General features: G+C 38.3%; 1 protein-coding gene across 14 annotated transcripts in view; it reads right to left on the reverse strand.

Annotated features, from left to right (window-relative positions):
- Nucleotides 1-310: 310 nt before the first annotated feature.
- The window catches only part of MCF2L (MCF.2 cell line derived transforming sequence like), a 147,700-nt gene continuing 126,835 nt past the window's right edge, over nucleotides 311-21,175 (reverse strand). For 8 of the 14 annotated variants that reach the window (XM_017737066.1, XM_017737070.1, XM_017737071.1 and 5 more), the window contains 21 exons: nucleotides 20,604-20,763; nucleotides 20,389-20,459; nucleotides 19,277-19,353; nucleotides 18,155-18,221; nucleotides 16,851-16,966; nucleotides 15,813-15,882; nucleotides 14,525-14,617; nucleotides 14,284-14,376; nucleotides 12,745-12,870; nucleotides 11,817-12,038; nucleotides 11,214-11,306; nucleotides 10,660-10,738; nucleotides 10,448-10,520; nucleotides 9,132-9,247; nucleotides 8,389-8,475; nucleotides 7,463-7,522; nucleotides 7,039-7,113; nucleotides 3,639-3,766; nucleotides 2,921-3,033; nucleotides 2,688-2,791; nucleotides 311-2,566 (listed from right to left, as the gene is read on the reverse strand). In XM_017737066.1, coding sequence (XP_017592555.1) covers nucleotides 2,472-2,566; nucleotides 2,688-2,791; nucleotides 2,921-3,033; nucleotides 3,639-3,766; nucleotides 7,039-7,113; nucleotides 7,463-7,522; nucleotides 8,389-8,475; nucleotides 9,132-9,247; nucleotides 10,448-10,520; nucleotides 10,660-10,738; nucleotides 11,214-11,306; nucleotides 11,817-12,038; nucleotides 12,745-12,870; nucleotides 14,284-14,376; nucleotides 14,525-14,617; nucleotides 15,813-15,882; nucleotides 16,851-16,966; nucleotides 18,155-18,221; nucleotides 19,277-19,353; nucleotides 20,389-20,459; nucleotides 20,604-20,763 — 2,118 coding nt within the window. In that variant the 3' untranslated portion in view covers nucleotides 311-2,471. The remainder of the gene's footprint in view (nucleotides 2,567-2,687; nucleotides 2,792-2,920; nucleotides 3,034-3,638; nucleotides 3,767-7,038; nucleotides 7,114-7,462; nucleotides 7,523-8,388; nucleotides 8,476-9,131; nucleotides 9,248-10,447; nucleotides 10,521-10,659; nucleotides 10,739-11,213; nucleotides 11,307-11,816; nucleotides 12,039-12,744; nucleotides 12,871-14,283; nucleotides 14,377-14,524; nucleotides 14,618-15,812; nucleotides 15,883-16,850; nucleotides 16,967-18,154; nucleotides 18,222-19,276; nucleotides 19,354-20,388; nucleotides 20,460-20,603; nucleotides 20,764-21,175) is intronic. The other 6 variants (XM_017737075.1, XM_008635867.2, XR_001862895.1 and 3 more) reach the window with 5 other exon arrangements.

Genomic DNA, 21,175 nt, shown 5'->3' on the forward strand with positions numbered 1-21,175 from the left:
GATGTGCTTTCTTTCAGAAAAGGGTGAGTGGGAAAAAGGGAATAAATCCAATTACCTGGCAATGGCTTTCATTTTTTATCCTCAGCCTGCAGACAGCCTTTAATTCCCTAGTGCCAGGCAAGTGATTCTAAGTGAGATGTGATCACGAAGGTGAAATGGTGTTTTGCTGAGATGGTCCCAGAATGAGCAGGCTGAGGATTTGAATACACAGATCTGGTTTTCTGTTCCAAATCCTAGAACCTCTCTCTGTTTTAATATGATACCCACAAAAAGGTTTCAAGATTGTGAATAAAATAAACCCCAGAGCATGTCTATATAAAGGCATTCAGCAAGAAGCGCTGAAATTTATTCAAATTAATTACAGTAGAGACCTCTGACTTTGAACTTCTAATTCACAACAGCAGTAAAAAAGGAAATGGTGAAATGGGTTGCATTAAAGTGCAATGATGTGGAAAAAACCATTGAAATAACACAAATGGGGCTGCAGTGAGAAATGAAATGACAGTCTCATCCAAGCAATGACAGCAATATATAAGTAAATTATGTTACAGATAATTTACAAAATAACTTACATAGATGAAGATAAGATGAATCTCATGTTGCTATTCCATTGTTAAATATCAGACTAAATATTCCTGGTCAGCACAGTATTATATGGAATAAGAAAAAAAAGATCAGAGGATTTCTGTTTTGAAAAAGATGCCTGAAGTAAAACCCTGATCAGCATTTATATTGAAGTATTGCAAGAAACCTAAGTATTTATGAATTGTAAAGTGACACATTCAGCAGCATGAAGACTATAAATACATCTTTTACATTGATACATTATATCTACACACATATACATATCTACACGTACATGTATTATACACACAAGCACATACATGCACATATATATGTGCATAAATATGTGTGTGTGCATATACATGCTTTAATTTGTGCTGACCATGGTCAGCTGCATTTTGATTGCGTCTGGGGTAGAGTTGCTTCTGCATCATTCTTAGGAGTGTTTGTCATTTAAGTTTTCTACTCTGCAGCCTCTAAAACATAAAATTCTGGCATAAAGATAGAATTCAGGGCTCAGCCATCAGAGAATCTGATGATTAACACAGTTCCCATTGACATAATCTGCTGTGCTTAGTGCTTCTGAAAAGTTATGCTCTTTATGTCCCCATTATTTTTAAATAATATGGTGCATGAATCAGTTAAACCTGTTTTCATATAAGCAAAAATATTTGAGAGATGGAAAGGAATGAATACAGTATTCTATACCTGCACTTAGTTTTGTACTGTAAGGTGTGCAAAGAACATCTGACAAAGAGAAAACTTGCAACACTGGCTTACATCATACCCTGAAAACTGACAAGTTTAGCATAACCCTTCCTTTAAAAAAATTTAAAATACTTATCTGTAGCATAAATCTGACTCTTCTCTAAGGTTTTTTCCTCCTGTGCTCCCCTTTTGTAGAAAAGTTATGTCATTGGGGTTTCTTCTCTTTCAATTAATCTGGAACACTATGGACTAAAAATGCATTGGATTTCCAGCCCTCATAGGTTTGTTTGAAGGAAGGCTCTTGACCCCCAGTGCAGTTACAATGCCTTCCTCTGGCTGTAGCTGCACATTAATTGTGAGAGCTGAAAGTAACCATGCAATTACTGTTTATTAAAAAATAATTTAGTGAATAAGAACATTTGTGTTTCATTGTCCACCTGAATAAGGAAAAAGATACTACTAAATTGCCAAGGCTGTGTAAACACAGTGATCTTGGTAAAGAATTTGGTTGTGAGGCCAAAATACCTCAGAAAAAGCTATTCCATTGCACAAGTCACTAAAATGTTGGAAAGGATAAAGTAATAGTTTCTTTTGATGTTGTTGTGGTCAGTGAATTGGTCATGTCTGCATCCCTGCCTCTAGGGAGCAGGAGAATATCCTGAAAACCCAAGAGGAAAGGGTGGACCAAACTTCCTTCCTTATTGCCGTAGGAGTCCCATTCGCTGCATTGACCGAGGTATGTCCTTGGAGAAAGGGTTTCTTGGGGAGAAGAAATTGTAAACGTAGATTTATTTTCCTCATACCTATCCTGTACAGTGATTGCTATGCTATTAGTTTACAATGAGCATTTAGCATTGAACACATTTTGTCTGCTCACATTCAGATTCTGGCTGTTACAAAAAGTTCTACAGAAACCTGATTGTGTGTCAAAGAGAAAACGCGCTTTATGCTAGCAGCTCTTCAGAGCAGAAACCTCTACAAAATCCTATTTCAAATCATTTTACTTTTATTTACAACTTCACATTCCATGCACTTTTCATTGGGATCTTCTGGGAGAACCTGTGGAAGTCACCACTAAAAATACTCAGAGCTGGCAACACAGAACTTGTGGTTCTTCAATGAAGTCCAAAGTCCAGAACTCTGCAGCAAATGACAATCTCCAGATTTACCTTCCAGGGAGGTGGGATGAACATTTCACATTAGCCCTTAATGTCAGAGAAGCTGGTGCTACTGACATTGCAGCTATCACTGCAACTTGATGATGTGCTCAAAGTGCTGGAGGCAGTGCCTGATTCTGGGAAAGGGAGGAAAAAAACCCCACAAGAAAATATTATATAGTGGTTGTTTTTCATTACTTTCTTTGATAAAAGGAATCTTCAAAGAGACAATAATCTCAGTTAAAATAAATAGCCTACCAGAGCTGCTTAAAGATTGAGCTGATTTTGAGTTGCCTATGAGCATCAGCAGGTTGCTTGCTGGAATCCAACCTTCTCTACCACTGCTCAGGTTCTTTACAAACCTAAAAAAAATAGATAAAAATATTAGAAGTCAGATTGCTTCATTTGATGCCTTTGAAAGTTTTGCCCTAAACATCTGCCTTCTAAACACAGTTCTGCGTATAAAAATTTCCAAACACAGATCTGCGTACCAAAGTCCATCCTCCCCTTCACGAATCAGTTGAACTAGATCTCCACTTTTCACTGTAAATTCTTCAGAAACTCCTTTGTCATAATCAGTCACAACTGTATATTTACCAGGAGTCTAAATGCACACAGAGGAAAGAAAACAAATTATTTCTGTTGAGTACTTTAAGGTATGTTGCAGCTTTTGTTATGTAATTATAGTACTTTTCCCTTCTTTCTCATGTACCTACATGCTGAAGATGGTGTAAATACTGGGGCAGTAAAATTCTGCTGATTGATTGCATGCAAATTCAATACATTAATTCTCATACCCTGAAAAACATTCAGTGAAATGTTCCCATTACAACAATTAATTCATGTGTCTACAGAAAATAAAACCAGAAGAAAAAGAAAACCTGGCAAACCCATGCCATGGTGTCTGTGTGGAAGTCTATTGGCATGGTAGCTGAACTTCTCATCACTTGATTGCTGTACCATGGCACAAGCAGCCACGACTCACTGGGCTGCAGGTGTGCAAAGCCACAGAAGGACCTCCCCAAGGTACAAAAATGGGGCTGATTTAAGAGAAGGGGTTCTTCTCCATTGCCCTGGGAATTTTGCCCAGCTGAGCATTTCAAGGCAGACATTTCCCCTCCTGCCAGCTGCAAAAGCATTTCTGTATCCTGGCACACACGCTGTACTGGTACCCCTTGCTTAGCTCCATAGGAAAGCATTTCTGGTTACCAGCTTCATCTCGCCTCCCCCTCCTCCTCCTTCTTCCTCCGCATCCGATGAATTCAGCGGTTCTTCAGCACTAGACCAGCCATCATTTTCTTCAGATGCATCAAGAGAATGGGATGGTTTGGCCCAACCTTGGGGAAGGAACAGCCAACAGTTAACTTCGCAGCAGTGAGCCACTGACTGGGAGAAACATTCTCCCCACTGAAAAGCTCGTAAGTGATCAGCATAAACAGGAGGAAAACTGTACACAGGGAGGTTATTACAGTCACTGGGTGAAATTCACTGCTGGCAAAAGTTGGCCTGCTTCCATCTGAGTAAGTGGAGTTGTGGCTATGCATGGAAGTGAATTTAGCCCTTTGGATTTATATGAAGGGAAATGAATGGAGAGAATGCAAATTTCCAACTGAAAGGCAAATACATATAAATATTTGTATAATAAATATATATTATACAAAGATGAACGAGATATAGATACTGTTTTTCCTTGGGAGGAAGCAGAAGACAGGAACATACACTTTCTGGGAAGAGGTTGAACACCCAAAGCCACCTAACTGGCTTGCTGGAATAAGGGATAGATGAGCCTTGCCTCCTTCACACTGTTAACAACTGTCAAAAAATTCCACACAAGCTACAAGCACTCTATACTTCACCTGACAAGGTAGCCCATTATTTATGAAGGTTCAGGCTGACACAAGAATACTTAATTACTCTGACTTATCTTGGTGTTACATCACTGCAACAAACAACACAACAATCTCCTGCCTGACTCCTACTGCTTTTTCTCTCTCAGGGTGAAGCATTTAATTTATTCATAAAGCTGAATCATATCCAGAGTGCACAAAATTCTCTTTCAAATAAAATTAAATTAATTTTTATTAGTAGGATGCTTTACACCAAGTTCAGCGGCTACTAATAAATGTGTTGAGCTCATAATGAAAAAAAGTCAAAAGAGACAAGTATTTGTAAGCAAGCTTTCGTTTCAAGCAAAATAGTAACAACAGTGAAACTCAATGAAAAGAATGAAAAGAAGAACAAACTTCCCATTTTATGTAACTATTAGTTAAATTAAGAAAGCACCAGCATTTTTGCTTATCACTGCTCCTGAGGCATTTGTCGCCCAGCTGGTCATGTCAGTGCATTAGGAAAAACCTGAGCAGTGCAGAGTAAAGCCAAAGAAATCATAGAAAGGAATCACACCCAGAGCACACCAACAGAGTGGGGTTTTTACCTTGCCTATGCTGGTGAGTGACCTGCACAAGATTAGAAGTACTGACCCATTTGGCCCTGTCCAGGGTTAAGAATGAACTTCCATCTGTGAAGAAACTGAGTAATAAATTTCTGCTGTATTCCATGAAAATTTCCTTGGAAGCTTACATCTTGTAGTTATCTTGTTGGACACAGCTGAAACCATTTCTGTTATTTCCAAGTTAAGAACAATGCAACAAAAGAAAACTTGGTTTCTCCTAACGCTCTAAGTGCCTGTAACCTCATACTCACTGGCCTGCTCTTCTGGTACATTTTGGGTAACAGCTCTTGTTCTCAGCCTCTTTCTTTTCTTATATTGTGCTGATGCGCTAAGAGCAGACTGGCCTGATCCTGCCATACCAACAATAGTACTCCTCCTCATACAAGCTGGCACTCCACAATTAACAAGTCTATATAAAAGCCCATCTCCTCCTGGGAAGGGAAGTTGTCACCATGGTAGTATTCACATTAGCAAGCTATGGGCACCGAAATTATGCGTGAACATTCAATCTGTGTGTGTGTATTCTGCAGGGTGGGACTAATATCAGAGCTCCCTATAAAGGCAGGAAAGGTAGGAAAAGGGCAGGCAGTCTTGAGAAAAGACAAGGTTATTCAGAAATGAGTTTAGATATAATGATGCCAGGAAAACCAAGAATTCATTAACTGCTTCTCTTCAGAAATAATCAAACAGGTTTCTTCAAAGAGCTATGATCTACCTACAATATGTAATTCTAATTCATATTGCTTGAGCTCACTTCAGCATAAATCACAGCAACACAGCAGTGAAAGGAAATGAATGGGGGCCATGCACCCTGCACTGGGCACTGTGACCATCACCTGCCCCAGTTTCATCCTGAGACGCCTGGGTCAGCTCCCTGCTTATCCCTCTTTGAGTTGGGGAAGGAGAAGAGATAAAGTGTCAGAAAAGAGATTGGAAGATGCAAGACAGAAGGAGAAGTTAATAGATGTTTTAAATTAATTTACTTGGTTTAGCACTTTCATAAAGTAAGGTGCTTCTGGGACAGAACAGCAAATCAGGTAAGCCTGTTACAAGGACACAATAATTTTACTGTAAATAAGCAGTGATCAAGTGATTCTCTTCCTTGGAAAATTCCAGCACCTGAGGAAAAGGCCACAGAACACCCTTTTCTTTCAGACATTTTTGGGCCCTCCGAATTTCCATGGTACCTGGAGATCTCAGAGTTCTGCCTGCTACCTGCAGAAAAATAACCTTGTAACTCTCATATGCACCCTTGTGGAGTTTCTGCACCTGTCTAGCCCAGGATTACATTGCCTGCTGCTCAGCAAGGTGAACAGTGTTGCAGTTTTGCCAGCACAGCAGCTGAGCTTGCACCATTTCCACAGACAAGACAAAGACTTCAGAAACCTGGAGAGGAGGCTGATGGTAGGGTTTGAAACAGCTCACCTTTAGACTAATATTTTCTAAAGGACATAGTGGTGGAAAGAGTCAGAAGAGGGGAATTGCTTTCCTTGTACTCTCTACTACTCTAGTTAATCAGCCTAGGGATTTGCACTCAAACCTTCACCAATAGCCCTGCTGGTTAGAAATGGGTTAACTGAAATGCTTTTCTAAGCTCTGCTTAGCTGTGAGTTGGGAGGATGGGAGGCAAACTGCTGCAAGGGGTTCAGTTAAGTAATCTGGGGTTCACAGGGTGGTAAAAGTTGCCTACTATCACCCAAAGAAAGATGCAACAGGGTTGTGACTGCAGTGATAAATGCAGATCTAAAATGGAAATTCCACATGACAGTGATCTGACTTTTGGAATTTTTTTTCTTTTTTAAAAGATAAATCCTCTCCACAAGGGGTACAGTGACAGAAGGATTCTAACACATGGAAAACCATGGTTGCAGAGCAGCTGGACAATCCTGTAATTCCATTAAACACCCAGTTTCTGGCTATTTCTTCAGCAACAAATCTCTTTCCCACTGTCTTCTAAAAACTAGTTACCCATATGCTGCTTTATTTAAAACCAAGGTAAAACTTCAACCAGTTGTGCTATCAAAAACAGTATATACAGATCCAGTCAACAGTGCTGCACACAACAGCATCACACAGGTATTCCCAGCACTCTGATGTAACATATTACATGAGGGATGTGTGAGTACTTGTGGAGTACAAGATGTGGCATCACTGTACCTCTTAAACCAAAAGGAGTTGGGTCACTCACTACTTCGTGCCGTTTGGCTTTTTTGTCAGGACTGGTAGGAGAAGCTGCAGGAGTATGAATAGGTAAAAAACACAGAAGAGAGATATTGAAGAACTGGAAAAAAGAGAATAGGTGGATTGCATGCTAAATACCTTTGAGTTTACACTGGAAAACAAGTGGATTTCTGTAATCTAATTTTAGCTGTCACTGGTGCATGGCAGCAGAAGGAATTAATTATTTACAAGTAGTTATATGAAGATACATTGACAAATTTATTTTACCATAATAGATGAAAATATATGTAAACTTTTCTAAATTAAGTAGACATCAACTGAATACAATTTACTTCAATTTCAGACAAACATTACCAAACTAAGCAATCATTTTTATGTAAATCTAGTGCTACAGCAATACCTGGTCCTGTAAGAAGGATCATTGGCAATGTCTGGCTTTTAGCAGAAGGAGATGGAGTTTCTGTCAAGGCAAGCATGGGACATTAGTGCTCACCTCATTAGCATTAGATACACAACCCTAGAGTCTCTCCAGAAAGAACTCAAAGGTAATTGGGTTTTAAACAGGCATTCTGGAAAGATGCTTGGGGGAAAAAAATTACCATGCTGTTGAGAAAGTGGCATCATCTTAATGCAATTCAGACTGTTCAAAGACAGCTCTTCAAAGCAAGAAGTGACTGTACCAGTGTGCTTACTTGGCAGGAGGAAGCAAGAAAGGTCTCAAACTCTTATTGCCTGTTTTAGAAAAAATGAGGCAAAGACCATTTCTGGAAGAATAGGGAAATTCTTACTTATTTTTCTACCCAGCAAAACAACAATGTCAGACACATTCTGCTGTAGTTATTTGTGCTTTGAGAGTTTTGTTAGCAAGGATGCCCATAAAAAAATCCTCTATAAATCCTTCACAGAATCACCTTGATTCCTTTTTGCCAAGTAGAAATGCACTTGGGGCAGATCCACTGAAGCTAGAAGCAGGCCAGGTGTCCGGTCAGAAGACAACTTCCTTCCTCTAGTTTTTCTACAGGAATGGGGCACGATAAACTCCGCCCTTGGCCTTGACAGTGAGATTGGAGGCACTGGAAACCGTGCTCCTTCCCTTGCATCTCCACAGCCCCACTTTTCCTAGCTGCATCTCCCCCTCCCACTCTGGAGCTTGTTTCCCTTGAAATCTCCCTGTCAGAGGCACCGACTAAGGAACCTAGCTTGACCTTGGAAGAACAAGCTAGTGTGTACACTGAAAACCTATCACACTACACACACATACACAGTGATGCTTCAGTTACAGCTTTACACAGAAAACGGTCTAGCCTTTTTTTTTTTTTAAATTACCTTTCTGACTTTTGAGGTTAGTAAAGCCCTGCAGTGTAAAGCACTTTTTTGACAGTACAGAGCATTCTGAGGTAGAGCTAGTGTTGTCTACAAAGGAAGAGAGAGACACAGAAAGAAAAGGGAGAAGGCCATGAAAAGATCAAGACAAAAAGTCATTTGCAGCTGTGCCAGGGACCCTGCATGTTAGGATGAGAAAGGACAATTGAAAATCCAGGTACAACACAAGTGTCCGGTTGTTCTTGCTGTGCATGGGCTTGTACTGCCACTGGTTCAATAAATAATTTCCATGATGGGAAAAAAATTAAAGAGAAAAAACAAAACAAAACAACCTTTCTTTAGATCAGATAATACCAAGAAATTTTTTTTCAGACAAAGAGAACCCCGAGAAGCTGGGCAGCTCTAAGAGAAGACCTACTGCAGACTTTGGCCTTGTAACAAATAGTTCTCACGTGCTTTTGCCTACCATCCATTCAAGATGGCTTTGGGCCTGTCCACACCACACATTGGAATGCAGAAATCAATCCCAAGCTAAGGGCAGATGGGACCAGCACACTGGTGCAACGTGGGCAGCACTTTGTGGGTGGGCTGCCTTAGGGCTGTAAACAACAAAGCCCTGCTTGTTCAGGAGTCCTGCTGCCTCCCCTGCACTACCGTGGCTACTCTGCTGGTGGATCTGCCTGTGCATCTGCAGTGCAGGCATGCTCCTTGCAATTAAAGACCACAGCATGTATGGGCAAACTCACCTTTGCCTTTCTCGGGGTACTTTGGTGCTACTGTAGTGCCACAACCTTCTAGACTTGTGATATCAGCTTTCTTCTCCTCCATTTTTTTGGTATTTCTGGTGTGGTTTCGTGAAGGACTGTTTATTAGAAGAAAATGAAGACAATCAATCCAATCACAGGCTTCTACATAGAGATATATAGGCTGAAAACCATTTATTTGTTAGATTCCCAGACTGTAGCTTCCAGGATTGAAAAAGTCATTGGTGATTGTACATGTAAAGACCTTGAGAACATAGAAGTGAGAAACACCTCTCCTAACTAACTGCAATCCCATGTAGTATGGCAGTGAGAGCTACTGGACAGATGGCTCAGGACAACTTCCACTCACTTGCAGCTAACAGGTTCCTCCTGGATGTACTAGGAAAAAAAGAAGAAAGATAAAGGAATAAACTCTGCCTTTCAGAAGCTCTTAATACAGGAACAAATGAGGGACCTTGCAGTGCATTCCCGTCACAACTCCATCTGAGAATGGCATAGAGAAAGACACTCCGTAAATATGATGTATCTGGGGAATTCTCCCTGAGCAATAAGTAGATGCATAAAAGATTCAGGGCAGAGAGCTACCAGTACATATTTGAGCACACACCATATGGATATGAGCACATGGGCTTATGGATAGACATATACACATATGAAAAACCAGAGAGAGTAGCAGAGAATTGAAGAGAGGTGTCAGGCAAGGGCAGAACAACAGATGGGAACAGAAGAATATATAGGTTGGTATGGTGAAGGATGGAAAGAAAGAAAAACTTCACCCAGAAATTGGGGCACTGGAGGAATTTACACATTACTTAGGCTAAAAATAAAGCAAGTAAGAGTAAAAGAACAAGGGACAGAGAAAAGATACTGCTGTGGAAAAGACAGAAGGGAAGGTAACATGACATTGGAAAAGGAAGAAAAAGTTAATCCAGGTAGAGGAAAAGAACAGTGAAGGAAGAAAAAGGCTGCTGCATAAAACTCTCTTATCTGGAGTGTAATGTATACAATCAGCCGTTCAACAAGCAGACACATAACACTACCAGAATTTTGGCTGGTGAAGAAAATTACATTTCTGTGGTATTCTCTATTGATTGGCAAAGCCCACGCCATTGCTGCTCAGTTTAACAGTTCTGGGTATGTTTAAACTCCCAGCTTTACAGCTTTATAGTAGAAAGAGACCTAAACCAAAACCTTAAAACACAAGGATGAGTATTAAGGGGTAGGAGCAATGAAGAGCTGCAAACCAGATGTATGAGCATATTCACAAGACAGCCAGGCTGATGTTACAACATACTTACCTTGCACAAGATGATGCTGGTAGTGGTAGAGGTAAACTCTGTGTTTGTTCTAGTGTCCTGTGCTGACTAGCTTCTGTAATGGAGGAAGGAAAAAGAACTATTAATATTGATTTGTGTCCTACACAGGGAAGATCTACAGGGCAGGATTTGAAGATCAGAGAGAAAACACATTAAAAAAAATTTGGAAAAAAAAAATCTCCAAAGTATTTTACCTCTGCATGCCTGCAGTTGACTTGTCAGCACTTTTCTTATTTCACTCACCCAAGTAGCTTTAACTTCAGGGGTTGGTGCCTATCCAAAAGTAAATACAATCAGCCATCAAGCACAGAATACTTACTACACAAACAGCTGCATGCCAAAGCATAGCCTCAGAGGAATCCTTCAAGAGGGACAGACAAAGCTCCCTCTCCAGTCCTTCCATGAACAGAAACTGGTTGTAGCCACTGGAACAGGCTGAGGCAGAGGTTATGCATGTGCTACAGTCCAACCTCATCTCCCAAGCCATCCACTACTCCAGTGATAGCTGTAGTAATGGTGTATACAATATCCTCTATGGGCATTGTAAGACATGATTATTTTTTTCCCCCAGAAGACTCTTCCATTGAAATATGATTTAGGTTTTCTTTTTCTTCCTACATTTCCTCATCACACTATTAGTGATATAACAGAGGAAAAAAACCTCCAGATCTTCTTAAGGTTAGATTCCTTCTCCTCTTTTTCTCTCCCTTTTTTTTTTTTTTTTTAAATGTAGTGCCATGTTATTTACCTGTATAATGTAAACTTCTTCCCTTGCATTATACCAGATTTCAAATTTTTTTGCATCACCTTTGACGTTTTCTGTTATTCCAACTGCAGCCATCTGGAAGCAAAGAGAACAGAAGCTGACCTACTGCATTGCAATTATGTTAAAAACAGAAGCAGGCAGCTATTGGTATTCTTTGGCACCTTATTTCTGAAAAGGAAAACCCTATCTGGCTTCTTGCACAAGGAAAAGAATAGCTAACAATATTTGATCTGCATAAGAGATTTAGTGCTTTGTACCAGCCTGGCTACCTTGGAGGGAAGAAGAGTTTAGGCACATTACATTGAGACTGACATGTAAAATGTCGCTTTTAAAATCCAGACCACCAAATCCTACATGTTTTTTACACTACCTTGCTCTACATTTTCTGTGTGATTAATGCAACTGCCATTCAGCTGGACAGACAGCAACACAAAATAACCTGCAGCACCAGCCAGGTTTGTCTGAAAGGGTGAAGTTCCCAGTACAATGCTGCAACACAGGTCTGCAGAGATAAAACTAGAATGATGTATTACTACAGGCTAAGCCCTCAGTACCCTTGACCTTCAGGACTGATCAGTGTCTTACATTTAAGGAGTGTTTGTAGCTGTAAGAAGGTGCTTTCTCATATCCCTCTCCATTTTCTTCTCGCTTTTTACAGAACAGGACGGCTTTCTCGTGGAGGAAGAGGTGTCGCTGCATTGGCTTGAAGCGTGCCAAATCTTTCACCTTTGTGTGACCCTTTTTATGATCAGTCCAGACACTGAAGGATCCTTGCATTAAAAGCTTGCCCAGCTCATTAAGGTTTCCCTGGAACAAAAAACCAGTGATATTTGTAACTACAGAGATAACATCAGATTAAAATATATACTTTGAACAGGTCTTTACAAGTCTGTTGTTCCCAATAATCTCTCATACCAGTGTTTATGTTGGATTTGGAAATGCAATAAAAATATAGTCAGTGTTGGATTTTTACATATAATTTTCACTGGCTGACACTGTTCCGGCAGGATTTTACAGTTGAGAGTACCTCTAGCAGAGACACAAGAACTTACCACAGAGAGAGGGAACCACAATACACATCTTTGGTTGGTTGTTTTTTTCCCCCAAACTCTGCTCCAAATCTGCTTATGTATTGTTTTGAGTTTTGTTATTTTTTTGGGAACTGAAAGTTTTGGGTGTAATTTTACATATAGATATAAAAACTTAGTAGCCACACCCATTCAGCTGTACTAACCCAGGCTCTTCATGAGAGTTTTCAGTTTCTCACTCACTGTCCAGAAGACCAAAGAAAAAAAACTTAGGTAGACAGAGGAAAATATTAATCATAGCAGGAAAACTTCAAAAGAGTATAAAGAGATCCCTTTTCCATTATTTTCATTACACAATTAAGTTTAAAGGCATGTTTTGTAGAACACTCTTCTCATTATTAGTACACAGTATAGGGAATGCTGTACATATATCTAAAAAAACAAAAGAAAAAAAGTTAAAAGTAAGCAAAAATACTGCTACTCACATCATAGCCAGTAATGGCTATCTGGTGCATAGAATCATTAACTGCTTTAAGAATGCCCAGTATAGAAGTTAGTGCTTCCTGAAGATCTTCAGCACCTTCACAGTTCTTACTGTACTTTAGCATTTCCTGAGTGCAAGGGAATGAGAACACACTTAGCTTTTGAAACAGTAGCAACCAGGAACGTTCAAATTTTAACACTGAATTTTAGGTGGGGGGTTGGAATGAGATGATCTGTAAGGTCCCTTCCAACCCAAACCATTCTGTGACTGTGATTTTAAAGTTAGCAAAGTACAGCTTTATACCATATAATCTAGTTAGTTCAATACTGACTGGAACTCAATAGATCCTAAAGATTTACTTCTCATTTCTCCTGCTCATTAGCCAAATATATTTTGTTCATCTAGAGTTTTTGTAAGCTGTATGTAAGAATTTTACAAGACTAACTTTGCAAACATTTTTCATCACAATTGCAAAAAGACCCCAAAACCAAACCAAACCAAACCAAACCAACAATCGTCAAACAAAGGGATAGGTTTTTCTTTCATTTGTTACTTTTAGAAGTGAACAAATTTAAAAACATAGTCAAATTTAATTTACTCTTTTAATTATGGCAAGGCCTGGCATGCTAATAACAGATTTAAACTTACTGCATTGAGTATTATCTACACATTTAAAAAATAATCCCTTCTCTAAAGGGATTATTGGTGAAGCAGCATCTTCCAATTTGATATAGAAAAAACACAGTTGCAAGTTCATATGGGATTCCTCTGACTTCACAGTATGAAAATAAGGATTTACTCATAGACTGTAGAAAGTGAAGATATTTTAAGTCAAAAACCTTTATAATTCTCCTCTCTTTACAGAAGCCTAACGTAATTAATTCTTTAAAGGCTGTTAACAGCTCAGTTGTAACTCAAGAGTAAATCTGGTTCGAGGTAAATTTTTAAGCTCCTGTTAAATACAATTATTATAACATGTCTTTGTGATGAATATTTCTTAGTTCAAACATGGCAAAATGTTATATATTAATTTAAATAAATTTATTATAGTACATTGCTCTTACTTTGCTCTTTCAGTATAGCATATTTAAGTGAATCGCAACAGCATCCTTCACACGAACACCATACAGTGCTCTCTGTCAAGTGCATTTCTTTAAGCCCAGCAAGGCACGTTCCTGCAATATGGGTGGGGTGACTATTACTGAAGAGTAACAAGTACTTCAGATATTCTATCTTCTTTGTTTTAAAGTTTTCTTGGACCTTCTGATTTTCCCTCATTAACTTTTCACCTTCTTTTCAGCAGAAATCTAAGGGCAAAAGCAGTTACAAAAGATGTCCCTGCGTAACATTTGGTTATTGTAAGTTTTTTGACTGAAAGAAAAAAGAACTGAGCTGAAAACTGATGGACTGGAATGTGTGTGTTTCTGTTTACACATCTGTTCACTAACTTTTAGGTTTCTTTCCAGCAGGCTGAGAGAAGCAGCATTTAAAAAAACAAATGCACAAAATGTGCTTAGCATTGTAGTTTAGAAATACATACCTTTAGCAATAATTGGTATTTGGTTATTCTTTGAACGGGTTTCAGCAAGTATGAGTCCAAACTGAGCTTGTGGTCGAGTTTTCTTTGACATTCCTGTAATCAGTGTTGGATTTCATCAGGACACTAATCAGTATTTGTGCTATTTGTTCTTGAGAAAATTCAGTAAAAATAAACCAAACAAAAAACCCAGACCCCAACAAAACCAAACCTACCATTATTTTAGGCATTCAAGCAAGCATACCTGGAAGAATACGGAGTCTGAAAACTGCCTCCACAAACTTTCAGATCGAGGTTTATTTTGACAGTATTTTTCATAAATCTGGAAGTCTTCCATCTGGAATTGTGGAGACAAGCAAAAAGTTCATAAATTCCTATGACTTTAATAGACAAAGCTCATAACATTTTTTTTCATTTGCAATAATGCTATGAAAAAAACAACCACCAACAAAAATTGAATCATTGTTTTTTGCTTGGGATGCCTCAAGGAATTGCAAAATCACTGATTTTGTAACGGCAACTAATTTGGGACTTTCAAAATAAAATATTCCTGTTAATTTTTGCTTCAGTTGAATGCTAAACACCTTATGAAGAAGTACATGTTATATTTACAAATATATTTCTACTACAATATGAAAAATATCTCTGACTGCCCAGCCATGAGACCCACTGTGCAGCTTTTAAAAAAGACTTTGTCCTTTTTCTTTATTTTCCTTTCACAAATGTGTTTTTCACTGGGAGTCACACTGAGGTTAACCAAGCAGTTTGCTCTCCCTTATTACTTCAGACATTAAATAGCATTACTTCAGCACTTGTTGAAAGCAAAAAGAAATAAAGAGTGTTGAAAATGTCATAGTAATCACAGATACAAAGGAAAGACCAGGTAGGAAATCAGCAGGCACAGAAGTACCTCCATCCCTCAGTTTTAGGAAACAGCATCTCCATGGATGTAGCCAGTAAACAGAAGGGGGAGGGACGGCTCCTCCCAGGAGCTTTAGAGCATCAACAGGCAGCAACAACAGGAGACTGATTTCCATACACACATTCTTATTTAGCCTTTAGTATACTACAGCTGAGTCTCATTGTTTAGTACATCCCCAATTAAAAAAGTTTAATTTTGTCATAGCTTTCTATTTTCAGAATAAAAATATTTTGGACTTACTCTGTTGAGGTCCTCTTTAAAGAAAACAGAAAAGAACAACAACAACAACAATCCAATAAAGAAATCAAACCAAGTAAACCAACCATTTATAGTGATGAGAAAAAATGCAGTGCATGATTCCTCTTCATGCTTTCCTAACTGCCACTTTAAAAAAGCAGTTTTCTTTTAACGAGGTAGTAGATTTTCCTAATAAAATTAATTGTGCTGCACAGGGGAAAATAACCCTCAAATAACATCTACATTCTCAGCCTATTACATGCTCAGGACAAACAAAGGGGATGTGGTGGCAATTGCTACATGAGAAGCACTCTCATGTGTTGCAGTCCTAAAGAGGTTTGTGAATGAAGTGCCAGCAAAAGGCAACACATACCTGATCCAGAAAGCACCGTCCTACTAGTTCTGGGTATTCCACATAGGTTTCTAGCTCTCTCAAGAATATTCTATGAGGAAGAGAATTTTCTTAGAGCACACATTAAAGAAAGTTGTCATAATGTTCACAGTCTCGCAATGAGTTCTCTCAACTTTTGGAAACAGAGTTGTAATGCTACAAAACATAATTCTTCTAGATCATGCACTTTAAAAGAGTTAGCAAATTAAAACAAATATTCTGACCAATTTCTTTTAGCTTACTGTTGCTGCAACTGAAATCAAATACAGAGTTGGGGAAAGAAGGGGGATTTAATTTCCCTTCCTTATGTATTCAGCAGCAGGATTTGTACAGTTTAAAGTGTTTGGGTTTTGCTTCCAAGTACTACCAACCACCACAAACCAAACAACCCAAAAATCACCTTCCCAAAACTAAAAGGAAACTCACCCAAAAAACAAATTAAAAAAATCAGTGGCAAAACTTTCATTCAGTTTTACCTGAATAAGAAACAACTACTTAATAGGCTTAACTCCTCTTGAAAATGAATTTCTCTTTCTTATGAATTTAAATATTATCATATGAAGAAATACACCTCTAGCAGCAAGGATTCAGACTTCAGAGAGGTCACTCAAAATATATTTTAATATATATAAATACATATGTTTTTTATATATTCATTTTATATATTATTTAAATATAAATGTAAGATGTAAGAGTTTGTGGTTTAGAACCATAATTCACTTTCCATAGCAAAAGTAATAAAAAAAAGAAACCCAAATAAAGCCCACTTTAATTATCTTGTAACCAGATCCAAATATCTTGCTTCAGAAAGACGACCACAATGCAAAATTCTACCTACTGCAAATATGCAGTTTCACACAGCTTTGGTCATCTTTTATAGATATTTTGCTTTTCCTCTTCTGTGCAATACAATGTTGACATGCCAGATAGATAAGTGGAACTCAGTAAGGAGTTAAATTAAAATTCAAAGTAAAGAATCTCATCCAAATGCTGTTCTTAGAAGAAAATGCAAATCTTCACCTGTTGTGAAAGTGATAAATTTCTTCCATATTTCCAAACAAGATATCCTTCTTATTTTGCAGTTCTGGTGAAATTAGATGAGCCATTAAGGGGTTGTCCATCTCTGCAGCATAACCCTACAACACAGGAGAGAGGCACAATGACTATCTCCCTTTACTTGCAGTACTTCTCTCTCTAACAAGGCAGTCTGCCTTCAGGCTGACAGACAAGAAAGAGCTCAGTATTAATCATGAAAGAAGCATACAAATTCTGTTTTTCCATCACCCCACTCAGACACACACAGAGTCTTTAAAAAGACACTTGAGTAATTCCTGCAATTCTAGATAAGTGAGGATGAAACGTTTGCAATAATCTTCACCCAGTAAAGGCTCTGCATTCCCATACTGCTTACAAATTACAGCTCATACTCTTTTTGTTAAGGCTTTACACATCTGAATTTAGAGCCCAAATTCCAGTACACACACAAGCCTTCATGCCTGTCTTAGCCATTATTATGAAGGAATAAGCTGACTGTATTTACTTGTGCAGGTAACAGAAACAATTAAGCTAAAAATTCTGTTTAAGGCACTTCCATTTGAATTGGAATCAAATGGAGTAGCTTTAGATTCCCACATCTTCCACTTGTCATGTAAGCACACATTCTCTCGTCTGTTTATCTGGCACAGATAAGGACACAGGTGGCTTTAGCCCAGCACTGTTCTCCTCTGGTCCTGAGGTCACTAATCTGCATTCTCTCAAAACACTGAAAACACTAAACAAACAAAACACTCCCAACAAATCAACCAGAAAAACTGCAGGTTTTTTATAAGCAGATTATTACAAGGCCTGTAATGAAAAAGAAACCTGTTCCCACAGTTGTACCCAACACATGTGGAAGATCACTTAAAGATATGCAAAGAAAGATGTAAGAAACAAATTTTCTCCTCTGACACAGGAGTCTCTTGATGCAGATTCACATTCCTGTGTGACACACGACCTTCCTGGAACTGACCCAAGACTCTGGAAAGAACTTTTGCAGGAATTAATGATCATTACAAATCTCACTATGATTCCACCTAAATACTACGGCATATCTTATTTTCTGCTCAATTTGTGCTTTCTAATACAAAATCCTAGTTGTATGACTATTTCTAGAAAAAAAGTCACATACTGCTGTCTCTGTGAAAATATGATGAGAAAGGAAAAATATAATGATCACACTGCTTGACAGAACAAACAGAGGCTTTACAGTGGTAAGGAAAACATAAGAGCATCCATGAAATGCAAGAGATTCACTAATATCCACAGTGAAATTTAGTCTTTACCTCAAGAACACAGAGAAGTTCTTCCACATATGCTCGTTCAGTCTCAATAAGTTCATTCATTACATGCCTGTGGACAAAGAATGATAATTAAGGAGGGCCTATTTACTTATGCAAAGTAATGAGGCAACATTAATTTTGTCTATGTTTCTTCTATACGTTAGATAATAAAAGAACAATTTCCAGGTAATGGAAAACATGATGTTCCATGGATATTCCTTTCGGCAGTTCATATATCCTTGCTGAGAGATATGTATTTTTAAAACATTTTGAAATTTTTGAAAATGTGTTTGAACAGGAAAAAGTCAAATCTAGCAGCTTAAGCACTGTAGTAACTGAATTGAAGCAGTGGAGTGTTTTATCATTGTATGTACAAAGCCTGGTTATGCTGTGTTTGCAGCTATTATGGGAGCTGGAGTTGGAGCTGCATAGGATTGTCAAATACAGACTTAAAGCTACACTGGTCATTTTAAATTAGAGGCATTTAGGGAACACTTTAAATATCTCGATGATGCTTTAAGTTTCATTTCCCTAATGATCAAGCATTGAATCATACTTCCCCCCAAACTCCTTCCCTTGTGATTTTGTGTGATGTAACAGAAGGTTATAACAGTAAAAAGACCATTTAAGTAGCCAGCTTAGGGGTAAAAATGCAAGGTATGCTATATGCATTGCAGGTGGTACTAAGTAATTTCTGTAACGTAAATGATGCTGTTCAGTTTTTATACAAGTGATTTTCTGATAACCTTTATGAAAACAGGAACTAAAAAGAGTCCAATAAAAAGACAAAGTCTCAAAGCATGGAGACCAAAACCTTCAACAGATTTACAGGAGGCTTATTACTCAAAACTGTATCATCTCTGAAATGAAAATACGTAGTTGTCCTGCCACAGCATCACCTCACTGCAGCAAAGGTAGAGTCTGTTACTACTCAAACTCTAAATAATGCTCCAGGCAGCATAAAATATCTTCCTCTGTGCACAGAGCATAGCCAATGCATTTCAAAAAGCACTGAGGGTTATTTCAAAGAAGTATACTGGTTTTATCAAATCCTTAGCCAAACTCAGGCTTTGCTGGAACCAGATCAGAGAAAACACACACTTTTGCTTATCAAAATATACTTACTGCCGTAACACAGCTAGGTTTTCTTCATCATCCATTGTAGATCCTCCTCTGCTTTGATGGAGTTCAGTCATTTCACTCTAAAGAAGGAAACAAATAAACAATGAAAAAAATAATCATGGCATCACAGATGTGGGAAGAACACTTTAAGATACAGAGCTTTGTGCTCAGCACTTTCCACTGGAAAGACTGTACTCCACTAAAAATGAGGGCAGTTTGCAAGAATGCTGTGAAAAAAATTCAAGTCAGTCTGAAGGTTTTGAAGCACACAACATTGGACGTGGGAAGTTCTCCATCAGAGGCCAGTTTAGAAAAGGTGGTGGTTCAAAGCCCCTTTTCAAGAAGACATCAGAGCACCAGCATAATCTTGTAGGCAACACTGGCCTTAGTCTGTTTTCCAAGCTAAAAGTAAGGTACTGTGCTAACTTTCCGGTTACTTCTTAACCTGATACAGAAATTCACTCTTAAAACATTTACTGAATGGCTAAACCTAACTATGGCTTGCTGAAAAAAGAGAGGGGTTCTGCTTTCAACCCCTCCTTGAACCACCCCTTTTCTCCAAATGTTGTCCATCCTGGTCATGTGGTTCTGCCTTCCTCCTTGCATTGTCTTTTGCTGAACCTTTGCTGAATTGATTCAACTCTCCAAACCGGTGAGGAACTACTTGTTTCTGTTGCTGCTGTTAGGATACTTCCCTTGCTGGATGCAGGGCAGGAATACCATCCCCACTTGGGAATGGCAATCCACTAGGTCAGGTGAAGCTGTCTTGGAGCCATTGACAACTACCTCTCCATGGTCAATGGTTTTAAGAGCAGCCACTTACTACAGGCAAATAAAAAAAATGTTTCCTCTTCATAGACTTAATATGTTGCTGCCCCTAACATTTTTCCTAATATTGGCAGCTATATACTTTACCTTCCCTCATAACCAGCCCAGCAACAAAGCAGCCCCTATTTAAACCACATAACTGTTTCACCAGCGTTACTTCAACTGGTAGAATGCCATCACTTTTTCAGTGGAATGCCTTCTTTCTTATTGAGAGTTCCTGAATATTCTGTTGCACTATGACTTTTTCAAGTAGTGCATGCGTGAAAAATGCAAAGTAAAAAAAATACCTTTCCTTTTCTGTAGTTTACCCTCCGAAGCGCGCTGCTTTCTGAGTTGGACGTATTTTCTCTTTGAAGACCTAAACATGTAAACCAGAATCACACAGAAGTTAGAACTGGATCAGATCTGACACAGATACTCATGCAACCACAAATTATGGCTGGAAGTTTCTTTAAGTTTCTCAGCATAGCACAAAAAATTAAAGGCTAATACTGATACTTACCTGGAGAGGTACAAGGGGATTTTACAAATGCTTCAGGTCTTGGAGCAACTGGCTGAACAGGACGTGTCTGCTTAGCTGCCAGTTTCTTAAGACTTACTTGCCGCTTTTGAAACATTTCTTCCATACTTTCTTGCTTCTGGAAAACCTTTTGCACATGCTCCTACCATTGCCATGGAAATAAAAACCAACTTAAATTAAAAAAATAATTTAAACAATTGATTATAATTTTTAAATTCCTGTCAGAGACCTAGCAACAAGCTACCTTGACATCTACAGCATATAGATTTAAAATTGCAATTACTTTTATACCACATACAGAAATATTACACTAACTCTTCACTCTTAACAAGGTGTAATTTACTGTGATTTAGTACACTTAAAAATTGGAACATCACTTCAAAAATATTTTGTGTGCTTACTATAGAGAAATCTGAGATTCAAGTTTCAATTAAAAAAATTTTTTTTTGAGTGTCTAAAGGTTCTGTTACGTGAAGAGATCAACCAAGAAGAAAACGAAAATATTAAAAAAAAAAATTGCACATTTCTGCTACATAAAAAAATGATAAATATTC

The sequence above is a fragment of the Corvus brachyrhynchos genome, unplaced genomic scaffold, assembly GCF_000691975.1.
Source record: "Corvus brachyrhynchos isolate BGI_N302 unplaced genomic scaffold, ASM69197v1 scaffold83, whole genome shotgun sequence".
NCBI classification, from domain to species: domain Eukaryota; kingdom Metazoa; phylum Chordata; class Aves; order Passeriformes; family Corvidae; genus Corvus; species Corvus brachyrhynchos.